Source organism: Halichoeres trimaculatus, unplaced genomic scaffold (genome assembly GCF_033239565.1).
Source record: "Halichoeres trimaculatus isolate MK-OKI-2021-1 unplaced genomic scaffold, fHalTri1.1 fHalTri1_scaffold_4, whole genome shotgun sequence".
NCBI classification, from domain to species: Eukaryota; Metazoa; Chordata; class Actinopteri; order Labriformes; family Labridae; genus Halichoeres; species Halichoeres trimaculatus.
Window position 1 is genome coordinate 2,394,730 of NW_027437182.1, and position 14,120 is coordinate 2,408,849.

Below are 14,120 nucleotides of genomic sequence, written 5' to 3' on the forward strand. Positions count from 1 at the left end.
ACACACGAGAAGGCACTGCTGGACTTATCCCACCAGAAACCTGTCGATGCAAACCAACAGAAGCAGGAACATCTGGAGACCCGTGTGGAAACCATAAAACTGATGTGGTCCAGTGGCTGCTGGACCTGAACGTGGACTCCTTTTAAAAACCAGCTGATGATAGAGTCCAGAAACTGGTCTGCTGTTTCACAGCCGCTCACAGGGAGACGATGGGAACACCATGAGCAGATATTTTTAATAAAACGACAAAATCATCCTCAAACTTCCTCTCCTCCTTCTTTCCTTTCCTCATCTCCTCCCTTCCTGCCCCTCCTTCATCCTTGCTTCCTCTCTCTCCATCCTCCTCTCCTCCTCGCCCAGTTTTTGTCCTTTGTTTCCTCTCCTCTCTCCTCTCCTCCCTTGCTCTCTCCCTCTTACTCCCTCCTGTCCCCCCTCTCCCCCCCACCCTCGGTGGGCGGGTCTCCTTTCTCCCTCGGATGTGGATCAGATGATTGGGGCTGCAGCGGACTGATCTGCAGTCAGACATGGAGTGAGTACACTTTGATTTCTTTTCTCTCCATCCTCAATCTCTTCTTCTCTTCCTCTTCCTCCTCTTCCTCCTTCTTTTCTTCTTCGTCTGTTTTTCTCTGTAAGTTTGTGACGTGGGGTGTGACTTTAGTGTGAGCGCGCGGAGCCTCGTGTGTCGTCATGGTGCGGCATCAGTCCGTCAGACCGCTGAGTCAGGCAGGACCATCCCCGGACACACGCGGACACTGCGCCAACAGCGCGTGGCGCAAACCCCGCGTGGCGCAAACCCCGCGTGGGATAGAGAGCGAGCAGGTGTGGTCGGAGGGGGGGATAGAGGTGATCAGGAGGTGACAGGGGGAGTCTGGGTGTCTGCTGCGGCATGTGAAGGGTTAAAGTCATTAGGGCAGGCGGAGGGATTCGCCCAATGTGGGATCTACTTTCCTGCGCGGAAGCAGCGGATCGATACACAGCAGCAGCCTTTAATCCCCAATTGATCAGTTAATCATGGGGGACCTGATTTGTCATTAACATGTCGTAAAGCTACACACGGACACAACACTTCCGGTTACACCTTTCAACTTAAAAGCCTTGATAAAGCTTAAATCAATCAATAAATCAAACAGACAATCAAAACAAACAAACAAACGATGCTAATAACGAGGAAATCGTTTGCTGATCATTTTTATCATCTGTTAAACTTACTTATCTGGTTTTACCAGAAGCACATTTTTTCTCTATATGTTTTACTTTGTAGTTTCTTAGTCACTTCCTGTCTGACTGGTTTCCAGTCACCCAGTGTGTGTGTGTGTGTGTGTGAGTGTGTGTGTGCCTATAAGCTCAGATGCTCTGTGTGTGGTTTTGCTCTCCATGGAGACGAGCAGCAGCTTTGTTCTGAACCCTTTGAGTTCAACAAAAACAGAAAGCTCAGCAGAGTTTCAGCTCACACTCTCCACACCAGTTTAACCAGCAAAACCAGTGTAACCAGTTTAACCAGTAAAACCAGTTTAACCAGTAAAACCAGTTTAACCAGTTTAATCGGTGTAACCAGGGTAACAAGTTTTACCAGGGTAACAAGTTTAACCAGTTGAATCAGTTAAACTGCTGTTACCAGTTTGACCAGTGTAACTAGTATGAGCAGTTAAACCAGTGCAACCAGTTTAATCAGTGTAACCAGTTAGCTAGTTTAACAATCACAGCCAGTTTAACCATTGTAACCACTGTTACCAGTTTTACCAGTGTAATTGAGGCAGCCAGTTCATCCAGTTAACCAGTGTTACAAGTATGACCAGTAACCATTGCATTGCGACTAATGTAACCAGTTTAATCAGTGTAACCAGTTCAACCAGTGGAATTCGTGTGACCAGTTAAACCAGTGTAACCATTGTATTCAGTGTAGCCAGGGTAACCAGTGAAACCAGTTCAACCACAGTAACCAGTTTAAGCTTTGTGACCAGTGTAACCAGTGAAACTCATTTAACAATAGTAACTGGTTCAAACAGTTTAACCAGTCTAACAAGTAACAAGTAACGAGTGTTACCAGTTTAACCATTTAAACCAGTGTTACCAGTTTAACCATTTTAACCAATGGTATCAGAGTTACCAGTGTAATTGAGGTAGCCAGTTTATCCAGTTAACCAGTGTTAAAACTAGAACCAGTAAAACCAGTTTAACCAGTAAACCATTGTAACGAGTGTAACGAGTAAAGCTAACTAAACCAGTGTCATATCAGAGTCAAAACACACCCAGCTGTCTGCTCTGTTAAACTGTTTTTACTGGTGTAACGCACCTGTCTGGATAAACTAGTTCTCCCTTTGTGAAATATCTGCCTGTGTGTGTGTCTCATGTTAATAAAGTTTGAGGTTCAAATAAAGGTAATGCTGTGGAGTAGAGCAGGAAGAGTTCAAAGGTCAGAGTTCATCATCATCAACAGTCAGTTTGTCAGAGCACCATAAAATCAGAAAGCTGAATTGTTATTTGAAGTTTGAATCTGACACTTTGAACAGGAAGTGATGTCACCTCGCTTCAGTTGATCTTCAGTCTGTTTTTGAGCCAGGCTGTAAACGGGCTGTTTATTTCTGAGACCATGAACTGGTGAGGCAGATGTTTACTGAGGGATGAATCAGCTGAGGAGGAAAAGGAGGAAGAGGAGGAAGAGGAGTACGTACTCACAAACTAATGTACAGTTAGAAGAGTCGCCCCCAGCTGGAATTTAGAGAGAACACAGGTTCAAGACAAACATTTCTCTTCCTATCAGCTGATCACTGTTTAAAGTCTGTTTGTTATGTTATCCATAAGCCCCGCCCACTTATGACCTCATCCTGTCAGAGTGAGTTGATAAACTGTGGAATATCCCTTTAAAAAACCTTTCTAGTGATGTGATACAAAATGTCCTGAACTAACACATCTGTGTGTGTGTGTGTGTGTGTGTGTGTGTGTGTGTGTGTGTGTTTCTTAGGGTGGGAGAGGCTCTATATCAGCAGGATCGACTGCAGCTCCTTGCAGTAAGTGTAATTTCCAAAGAATCACTTAACACACACACACACACACACACACACACACACACACACACACACACACACACACAAAGCTCTTTACAAAGTCTGTGGACACAGACTTTGTAAAGAGCTCATGCTGTAAACCCTTAGTAGCATCAAGGAGAAATGCTCACAGATTCAGCTGGTGAGGCCCCGCCCCTTCCTCCAACAAACACACCTTTACCTTTTTCTAAAGCTCCGCCCCTGTCGTATTTCACAGGTGTCATTTTAAGGTATCGCTCTGGTATGTCAGATGTCTCTCCCAGGTGTCTGTCTTAGATGTGTCCCTTAGTTGTCCCTCTCAGGTGTCTCCCTCAGGTGTGTCCCTTATCCCCGAAGAAAACTTTATTTAAAATCAGCCAGAGAAGAGCTGACGATAGAGACGGACAGGTTTGACAAAATCTATTTATTTGATGTAACAGTGTGACCCACGTCCCATCAGTTCACATGCAGGAGGCGGGGCTTAGGGCCTATACTGCAAACAGTCAACAGGGGGAGCTCTGAATATATCAGCTTCAACATTTGGGAGATGTGATGTTGTCCACAATATTTGGTTTAAACAGGAAAAACAACTGACATTAAACTGATCTGACTCTATTTCCCATCATCCCTCAGGAGAAGAGGAAGAGACAGACTGAGATCGAGAACAAGAGACGTCAGCTAGAGGACGACAGGAGAGCACTGCAACACCTGAAGGTGACACACACACACACACACACACACACACACACACACACACACACACACACACACACACACACACACAAAGATGACCAAGTTGCTAAATAAAGTGGTGTCAAGCATGACAAACATTAATAACATTCTGAATATGCCCACAGTGAACCTAACCCGAGGGAGCTTTCACGGTCTGTCTCTGAGAGGGATTATTTTTTACAGTGTAGTTATTTTAACAGTGGATTTTCTTACAGTGTAGTAATTCAAATGTAGTTTTTTCAGTTTTTTTTTTAGGAGTGAAGTCAATTTACAGTGAAGTTTTTTCTTTCTGTCTTTCTTGTTTCTTTTCTTGTGTAGCAATTTCAACATATGGTTTTTGATGGTGTAGTAATTTAACAGTGAAGTTTTTTTTTACAGTGTAGTAATTTAAGTGTTTTTATTTTACAGGGAATTTTTTTTAAAAGTAAAGTCATAAAACAAAGAGTTTTTTTTTTAACAGTAATATATTGTAACCATTGTAATTTCACAGTGTTTGTTTTTACGGTGTTGTTTTTTTAAACCATGTGTTTTTTACAGTGCAGTTATTTAAAAGCCTTATTTTAAAGTAAAGTATTTTTCAGAGTAATTTCACAGGAAAGCTTTTTTACGGTTTAGTTTTTGAATTATGTCGTTATTCATCATTGTAGTTTTTTTAAGTGTAGTCTTTTTATAGTGTAGTAATTTAGATGAAGTTTTTTTTCAGGATTTTTTTTTCAAGAGTCAAGTCAATTTACAATAAAGTTTTGTCTTTCTGCCTTTCTTGTTTTTCAAAGTGTAGCATTTGACCGTATGGTTTTTGAAGGTGTCGTAATTTAACAGTAAATTCATTTTAACAGTGTAGTTATTTAAGTGTTGTTATTTTACAGGGAAGTTTTTTTTTACAGTGCAGTTATTAAACAGTGAAGTGTTTTTTACAGTGTTGCATTGAAACCATTGTAATTTAACAGTGTTTGTTTTTAAGATTTTGTTTTTTAAATGGTGTGTTTTTTTACAGTACAGGAATTTAACAGTGTTATATTACAGTACAGTTTTTAACACAGTAATTTTACAGGAAAGCTTTTTTACGGTTTAGTGTTCAATTAATGCAGTTATTTTTCAGTGTAGTTTTTTTAACAGTGTAGTATTTTTACAGTGTAGTAATTTAAATGTGTTTTTTTCGCTTTTTTTAGTGAAGTCTATTTTTAATGAATTTTAATTTATTTGTCTTTCTTTTTTTAAAGTGTAGCAGTATGACCATTTGGTTTTTGATGGTGTAGTAGTTTAACAGTGAAGTTTTTTATAGTGTAGTGATTAAAGTGTTGTTATTTTACAGGGAAGTTTTTTTTCAGTGCAGTCATAAAACAGGGAAGTCTTTTTTACAGTGTTGCATTTTAACCATTGTAATTTAACAGTGTTTGTTGTTATGATTTTGTTTTTAAATTGTGTGTTTTTTACAGTACAGGAATTTGACAGTGTTATTAAACAGTAAAGTTTTTAACAGAGTAATTTTACAGGACAGCTTTTTTACGGTTCAGTTTTCAATTAATGTAGTTTTTTCAGTGTAGTTTTTTTAACAGTGTAGTCTTTTTACAGTGTAGTAATTTAAATGAAGTTTTCTTTACATTTTTTTTAGAGTGAAGTCTATTCTTAGTGATTTTTTTTTTTTATGTCTTTCTTTTTTTTTAAAGTGTAGCAGTATGACCATATGGTTTTTGATGGTGTAGTAATTTAACAGTGAAGTTTTTTTTACAGTGTAGTCATTAAAGTGTTGTTATTCTTCAGGGAAGTTTTTTTTACAGTGCAGTCATTATTATTAGTTTTTTTAATGTGTTGCATTTTAACAATTGTAATTTAACAGTGTATGTTTTTACAGTGTTTTTAAAGCATGTGTTTTTTACAGTACAGTAATTTAGCAGTGTTATTTGACAGTGAAGTTTTTTTACAGAGTAATTTGACAGAAAAGTGTTTTTCTTGTTTAGTATTTGAATGGTAAACTTATTTTTAAATGTAATTTTTTTCAGTGTAGTCTTTTTACAGTGTAGTTTAGATGGCTCCGTTGTTAATAATCCATAATGTTTGGCTTTGTGAACTGTAACTCGTCTCTTTTTGCATTTCTGTTTGTAACTTTGTGTTTTGCTGCTGCTGTTTTGTCAGGTCTTCCTTGAAAAAATGTTTTTTTATCGGTTGAACGATGGTTGAACAAAATGAAATGAACAAAATTGATTTACAGTGAAGTTATTTTTCAGTGTGGAGACAGAAAGACCCTGCAGACAGACAGCAGCTGCACTATAAAAATACCACCTCTAAATCCAGATAAGACTAACAGCTGCAAAGCATGAATACACACACACACACACACACACACACACACACACATGGACGACCTATTAGCTGAATGCTAAGATTCAACGATTGTGTTTCCTGTTTCAGTCTAAGGCTCTGAGGGAGCGCTGGCTGCTGGATGGAGCGCCCCCTTCTGGACCTGAACATGATGAGGTCAAGGGTCAGCTTGAGCAGAACGAGGCCAAAACCAGGACCCTGGAGGATACCATCAACAGGTCTCAGATAGTCTGATCCACATAGTCTGATCCACATAGCCTGATCCACATAGTCTGGTTTTTAGACCTGAATTGGGATCCTGAGCTCTCTGATGATTTTGGTGTTTTCCTGTTTGTGCTGCAGGCTGGAGAAAGAGCTGTTCAACCTGGAGACTGGAGCTGTGTGTGAGCCAATAATACAAACTGCTGTGAGGACACACACACACACACACACTCACACACACATTCCTGTTGGGCTTTTATTGTGAAGTTGAGCTTCCTGTCTGTCTGCGTCTCCTCAGGTGTCCCCAGGATCAGTTCCAGGTAAACCTCTCCTCCTTTCTCTCTCTACCTGTGTCTCTGTCTGTCTCTCTGTCTTACTTTGTGTCTCTGATCAGCTGTAGAGGTTAAAGGTCACAGCGACCGTCAGCTGGACCCGCCTGCAGTGTCAGGACAGGTAGTCAAAGGTGAGACTGACCTCTTCCTGCCCGATCTGGACTCTGTGTGTCAGGATTCAGTGATCTGGTGACGGGTTGCTCCTTATGACCTCAGAGTTTCATCTCTCTGTCTTATGCCCCGCCTATCTCCCTGCCCCGCCCCCTTTACCCCTACCCTACCTCCTCGCTTGGTGTTACACCCACACTTTCGTTACCCTTCTCTGTGCCCCACCTGCTTGCTTTCCCATGACCCTTTGCAGCGGTCAAAGTTCACAAAACTTCTGGTGTGAGCAAACCGAGGGAGGTGACAGATGAGATGAAGAGAGGTGAGTCAAGGGGAGGAGTCAGATTGTGACCAAGATGATGATGTCACACCTTCACCTCATTGGCTCTTCCCCTAATGTAATGATCAATGTGTTTGATGATGTCACAGGAAGGTAACTCAGTCACATCTTAGCATAGCTGTCAGCTCAATCAATCAATCAATCAATCAATCAATCTTTATTTATATAGCGCCAAATCATAACAAATGTTATTTCAAGACACTTTACAAAAACATTTACAGGTCTAGACCCGTAAATGTTAATAAAATTTTATTAGCAGAAACCCAACATCAAGACAAGATAAGGAGTCTTATCTTATCTTAATCCACCATGAGTCAGCTCACTTAAAGGGGACATATCATGCTGATCCCTGATTTGATACTTACATATAATATAATAAATTTGAAAACAAGACCTTTCACCCTCTGAATTTTCAAAAAATGAGATATTGTATTTTTTCTGATATCCTAGAACGAGATTTGATGCCTCTGAAAATAGGTCATTGACATTCCGCCGTGACGACACGAGGATCCTTTCTTTTTATTGGAGTAATCTGATAAAGCAGCTCCTCCTCTGTGATGTCAGTTAGTCACACAACCACCACCGAGGGATACACCCACCAAGAGCCGACTGACTGAGTGCTGGATGCAGGGACTCTGCTCTGCTGAGCAGCTCGGCTTTACATGGTGAATTAGCAGTTAAAACACTGTAGTTTTAGCAGACGTCGTAATACTTGTGAGACTGTGATATTTGCATGCTTGTTCTGACATGCACTGTGAACCTGGACCACAATAATGCTGCGGTAATAACATAGTGAGGAACTGACGGTAGAGGCGATCTTTAGACTACACTTTCAGCATGATGGATAAAACAGACAGAGAAAAGTGAAGGAGCAGGATGGAGCCCTGTTATAGAAATAGTTTATTGGTGAAGTCTGCCTATATTTCCACGTATAAACTCTACATGTTACAGTACCGCTTTGACTCACCACACTGAAGCGTCCTGAGATGATCTGTGTCCAGGTGGATTTTCTTCCTCCTGAGCTGCAGAACCGTCCGGGTCTGACTCGGGGTCCAATACAAAAGGACGTATCCTACACTCTGCCATTTTATTAGTGCTATCAACGCCTTACAGTGAAGTTTTGGCAAACAGCAAACTCGCTCGGTCTGCTCCATTATTTGTGGCGATTTTGTAAATACTGCCATGCTGCAAAAACCGCCCGCTGGTTCTACCCCCTCCGCCCCTCTGATAGAACTGACCAATCAGAGCACAAAGGGCTGTGACGTTGCGAGGTTACTGTAGGTCGTTCTCCAAACGGAGCGTTTCAACCAGATCTTCAGAATGGCCTAAAATGAGGATATTGAGAACGCTATTGTGGGGCAATGAAGGAACTAAATGACTTGTACTGAGGGCAGAAATGCTTTACAGGCATCCTAGTCTGACATAGTGAAAAGGAGAAACAAGCATGATATGTCCCCTTTAAGAAATCTGAGGTCTAAGGTCACAACACCCAAACATATGTTACTCAGGTCAGAGAGGTTAAAGGTCATAGCAAGCAGACATGGTAAAGTTAATAGCAAAGTGAAATTGTCTGATTAAAACCTGTCTGTCATTAACACCTATGTGTGTGTGTGTGTGTGTGTGTGTTTGTGTGTCTCTGTTTCGTTGACCCTGTGTGACCTCCGCCTCCTCAGCAATGTACTCGGTGGAGATTAAAGTAGAGCGGGACAAAGTGACGGGGGAAACCAGGGTTCTGTCCACTAACACCACACTTCCTGTTGACCTCTCTTCACAAGGGGTCAAAGTTTACGAGGATGAGCGGAAAGGTGATGTCATCAAGTCTAACGAGAAACACCTGGCGTCACCTACGTTACCTGCTGACAGCACAGCGATGTTCTTAAAGGGACAAAAACACTTTACCAGGATGTTTATCATGACAGGAAGTGGCTGTCTGATGAGCTAAGAGTGTGTGAGATAAGGTTCCTCGATTAGCTCAGGTACCCCAGGGTTCCTGGACCATAGAATCAGATCTTTAACAGGGGAGTGGAAAGAATACATTAGATAGGTACGGTGTCTGATAACAATCAGTAATCAGGTAACAATAGGTGCCAAGTCAAAGCCAGGTGTCAAGTTACAGTCTGATCTTATGCTGAGTTACATCTGTAATTGGAAATGGGAAATCAGGACTGGGAAGACAATATAACTTTATTGTCATTAAAACAAGTACAAGAGAATTGAAGTCGCAGCAGCAATCAAGAAAACAAAAGTAAGAAAGTGTATAGAAAGTGCAAAAAGCTCCATAAGAAAATAGATGCTGACAGCTTGTCCATCATTGTCCAGTCAGCCAGCCTCCACCTCCACAGGGTCCAGGACTGAGCTTCTTCAGCAGTCTGTTCAGTCTCTGTCTCCTGGATCCGGTATCCTAGCATGATGCTACTCTGCCTTCTGGTATTCCCTCTGTTGCTGGGTTAGCACAGCTAACTCGTCCATCTTATTGGAGATAGATCTTACGTTCCCAATAACGATGGATGGAAGGACAGGTCCATGTCGTCACTTCTTAGCCCACACCTGAGAACCAGTACCTCCTTCTCTTCACCTTGTGGGAAACATCTGGCCTTGCACCATTTAGCATCGACATGCTACAGGCTGCTAACGGCTGATTTCACATGTAAACAATGCAGCCATGGTTACATGAAGGATCTCCAGACAAACACAGGAGCAAAAGTAGTAAAAATATCACTGAGGACACAAAAAGTTTGGTGTCCATGACCAATGAAAATGGATGAAAAAGTTACAAGAAATGGACAAAGAAGAAAGAGCTGCTGCAAAAGGCAGCCATGGCCAACAGGGCGGCACCTAGCAGTGTGTGTAGTTTTAGTTAAGCAGTTGCATAGCTGAGTTGGGAGTTCCAGTTTCCAAGACGGAAAAATGGTGTGGGTGCTCTGACTTTCAAGTCGGAAATTATGACCTAGGGGGGCGCTCCAGCTGGGTGTTCCCACTTAGAACTTGGAAATCGGACCTCTGAGTACAAATGGAACACAGCATAAGATTACAGGCTAATGTCAGGTATGAGCCAAGTTACAATCTGGCCTAAGTTGCAGTCTGGAGTTGGGTTAGATCAGACGTCAGGGTTACTATGTCACCGTGACATCACCGTTTCTGTCGTGTGGAGGTCACCTCTGAGCTGTAACAGTCTTATCTGGATCTGATCCGGATCTTGTCCCTGTCTGTCCCTCAGTGGTCCATGAGATGAACGGGGAGGATGGCGTCCAGCTGCTCAGCTTCTCCGAGGTTGAAGATCTTATCCACAAAGCAGATGAGGCCTCCATGATGTCACAGACCGTCGCCACAGTGCCTTCTCTTCCCACAGAAGAGGTCCAGGAAGAGGCGGAGCCTATGCAGCTGGTCCCGGCAGAAATCACCGGGCTGGAGGCCAAACCCAGCGGGGAGCCGAGCGTGGCAGAGGCGAGCGCGGAGAACCCGGTCACCATGGTGTTCATGGGATACCAGAACGTGGAGGACGAGGATGAGACCAAGAAGGTTCTGGGTCTTCAGGGTACGGTGAAGGCGGAGCTCGTGGTCATCGAAGACTCCAACGGGAAAACTTCACCAAGTGAAGGGAAGGAGGAGACCCCTATCCCCCCAGTTGAAGCTCCGCCCCCTTCTGCATCAACTGCTCTGCCTCCTTCGACTAAACCTCCAGAGATGACGACAGCGGCGAGCAACGGGGAGAAGAGTGCGGGGGAGACGGGGGAGACAGGGGAGGTGAAAGGAGGAGCGGTGCAGATAAAGAAGGAGAAGCAGCCATGTAAGTGCTGCAGCATCATGTGATCCTCCAGGGGGCGCTGCCTCAGCATATAGTATGATAATGTAAACATAAAAAGGACAGAGACTTTCCAGGACAAAACTACAGGAACTAAACTCCACCCACTGCCCTAAGCCCCGCCTCTAATGACATCATTTCCTGTTTTTCATTCTGCTGTTTTATAAAACCTCTCCTCCTTTTTCTATTTTATTGATGCCTTTTAACTTTTCTACTCCTCCTGTTTTCAGCAGTGTTAGCATTAGCAGTAGCCCTAGCATAAGCTTTAGCTTTAGTGTTAGCATTAGCATAAGCCATGCGGTCCTGATATGAGTACTGTTAACCTCTGTGTGTCACTTTATAAGCTCTGAAACATAAACATGGATGAACGTTAGCGCTGTTGGAGTTTCTCGGCTGCAGAGAAACTTTCACACTTTTGTTTTTATCAGAGAAAATAAAAAACGATCTGATTGGTCGACTGCTCAACACCACAAATGCTTTATGTTTTCTGTTTGCAGATAAACATCAGACTCACCCATCATCCCACCTCCTCCCCCGATCACATCCCTGCCATATTTTCTTTAAATGTTAGAAACACACTGATGAAACCCATCACACCTGGTGACATCATCCAGACAGGTAGATGGATGGACCAATGACTGATCAGTTTCACTCAGAGCCGCCCCCTGCCATCACTGGTCCTGTCCTCCATCTTTAATCTGTTCATGTCTCTCAGTCTGATGCGCTCTCGCCTTCTCACGGCGTTTAAACGACTTGTGTCTCGTTAACAGATCTGAAGTGATCTGATGGCGCTCTGTCACCGTGGTTACGACCCCACAAAGACGGCCAGCTGAGAGACAGCTGATGAGGAGAGAGGGATCAGCTGAGAGGAGAGATAGAGCTGCAGGTGTATCCTCTGGGGAACAGGAGTCTGACCTGACTGAGTCATGTGACGTCCTCCAGCATGATAAACGCTTACTGTGACATCATCACTGACATCACAGCTACACTAACAGTCTGATCAAATAGGAAGTAGATCCTGGGCTGCAGATTATCGTCTTCATCATCATCATCATCTTCATTATCATCACGAGGCTCATTCCCTCCCTGTCTGCTCTGCTAACTCAGGAGATGATGGTCTGATCCCTTCAAAATAAAAGCCCACTTTCCTCTTCCTCCTCTTCCTCCTCTTCCTCCACGCTGCATGAGACGACCCCCCGACAACGCGTGTTAAAAACATCATACATGTCTCTGACTGCAGCTCAGCGTGTTTATGTCTAATGAAAACAATAAATCTGAGACTCCTGTGAACACAATCTGTCTGTTAATCATGTATAAACCATCACCTTCATCATCATTAGATCTTCATCATCCCATCTTCACCATCTTTAGCATCGTTTCATGATGTCATAATCATCATCTACTTAGCATCATCATCATCATCATCATCAACATCATCAGCATAATCAACATTAGCACCATCGTCTTCACCATCATCATCATCATCATCATCATCATCATCATCATCATCATCATCATCAGCATTATCAACATTAGCACCATCGTCTTCTTCATCATCATCATCACTGTCATCATCTTAATCATCATCATCAACATCTTCATCATCACTTTCTAAGAATCACCACCATCATTATCTTGATCGTCATCTTCATCACTATCTTTATCACTTTCTTCATCTTCATCATCATCATTGTTTTCATCAACATAGGCAGCATTATCAACATTAGTATCATCTTCTTCATTAATATCATCATCATCGTCATCATCTTCATCATCATCATCATCAACTTCATCATCATCATCATCATTATCATCATTAACATCTTCATCATCATTTCATGGTAATCATCTTCATCATAGTTATCTAGGTATCACCACAACCATTATATTCATCATTATCATCTTCATCACTTTCCTCATCATCAACATTATCAACAGTAGCATCATCATCATCTTCTTCATCATCATCACCATCATCATCATCGTAATCATCTTAATCATCATCATCATCATCGACAACAACATCTTCATCATCATCAACATCTTCATCATCATTTCATGGATATCATCTATATCATCATCTTCATCACTATCCGCATCACTATCGTCATCATCATCATCATCATCATCTTCATCGTCATAATCATTATCATTATCAACATAATTATCATCATCTGTTGCATCATACTCATCATCACCATCTTCATCATTGTTTTATGGATATCATCTTCATCACCATCATCTTCATCACCATCTCTGTCATTATCATCATCATTTTCATCATCACCATGATCATCATCATGATTATTATTTTAATCATCATCATCATCATCATCATCATCAGTCCCTTAATTTTTTTTTCATCTATACCATCTTTACTATCATCATCATCCAGTCTTCATCATCATCATCATCATCGTCATCATCCCATTTTTATGTGCTTTACCATCATCATTTTATCCTCATAATTTTTATTTTCATCAGCTCTATAATCCTCATCATTACCTTAATTATCATTATGACATTATCATGACCTTAATCATCTTTAGCACAATGTCTTTCTTTTTCATCATTATTACCATTATCACCCATATAATCGTCTTCATCATAGTTATCATCATCCCACAGCGTCCCCTGAGGAAAGATTATGATGGGGATTGAACCCTGTACACTGTTTCCGTTCAGCACTGTTCACCCTGCAGTTTGTTCACTAAACACTGCCACCTTTTTCTGACTGAACAGAGTCAAGACCAGTGTGGTGACATCATCAGTCACTTCCTGTCTGAGCTGAGTTTTCACATTCTGATCTGTGAGCCGCCTTAGTTCACAAAAACACACAACAGAGAGACAGCTGTTAGTAAGAAAGGTTTCTTTATCAATAAAAACAAAACAAAAAACTACGAAAAAATCACTCAAATGAACTGTCAATTAAGAAAAATTAAATGTAACCAACAAAAATGACAAAATTTAAGTAACAACACTCACACAATCACTCAAAATAATCTATTTACTAACAACAAACCCCAACTTAAAATAAAACCAACAAACAATTTTACATATAAAACAAACATTCAAAAAAATGATTCAAATAACAACCAAATAATTAAACACAAAAAGTGCACAAAAAATCAACAAACAAAAATAAAACTTAGAATAACAAAATTGAACAAACAGTAAAATTTAAAAATCTGATATTATCTTAAAAACTTTGCTATTGAAGCTTTTTTTCCGTTTTTTTTTTTCATGCATGTCCAGAGTGAACAGCT

General features: G+C 41.4%; 1 protein-coding gene across 6 annotated transcripts; it reads left to right on the plus strand.

Annotated features, from left to right (window-relative positions):
- The first annotated feature begins 314 nt into the window (after window positions 1-314).
- Window positions 315-12,084, plus strand: palm1a (paralemmin 1a). Of its 6 annotated transcripts, XM_074667433.1 has the most exons (11): window positions 315-529; window positions 2,963-3,008; window positions 3,657-3,737; window positions 6,165-6,292; window positions 6,417-6,480; window positions 6,574-6,595; window positions 6,670-6,738; window positions 6,969-7,034; window positions 8,726-8,857; window positions 10,270-10,839; window positions 11,625-12,084. In XM_074667433.1, the coding sequence occupies exons 1-11, from the start codon at window positions 525-527 to the stop codon at window positions 11,633-11,635; spliced, it is 1,194 nt and encodes a 397-aa protein (XP_074523534.1). In that variant the 5' UTR covers window positions 315-524; the 3' UTR covers window positions 11,636-12,084. The 6 variants fall into 6 exon arrangements, with proteins under 6 accessions (XP_074523534.1, XP_074523533.1, XP_074523535.1 ...); XM_074667432.1 differs by lacking the exon at window positions 11,625-12,084 and having other exon boundaries at window positions 329-529; window positions 10,270-11,578; XM_074667434.1 differs by lacking the exons at window positions 6,969-7,034; window positions 11,625-12,084 and having other exon boundaries at window positions 330-529; window positions 10,270-11,578.
- Window positions 12,085-14,120: the final 2,036 nt, after the last annotated feature.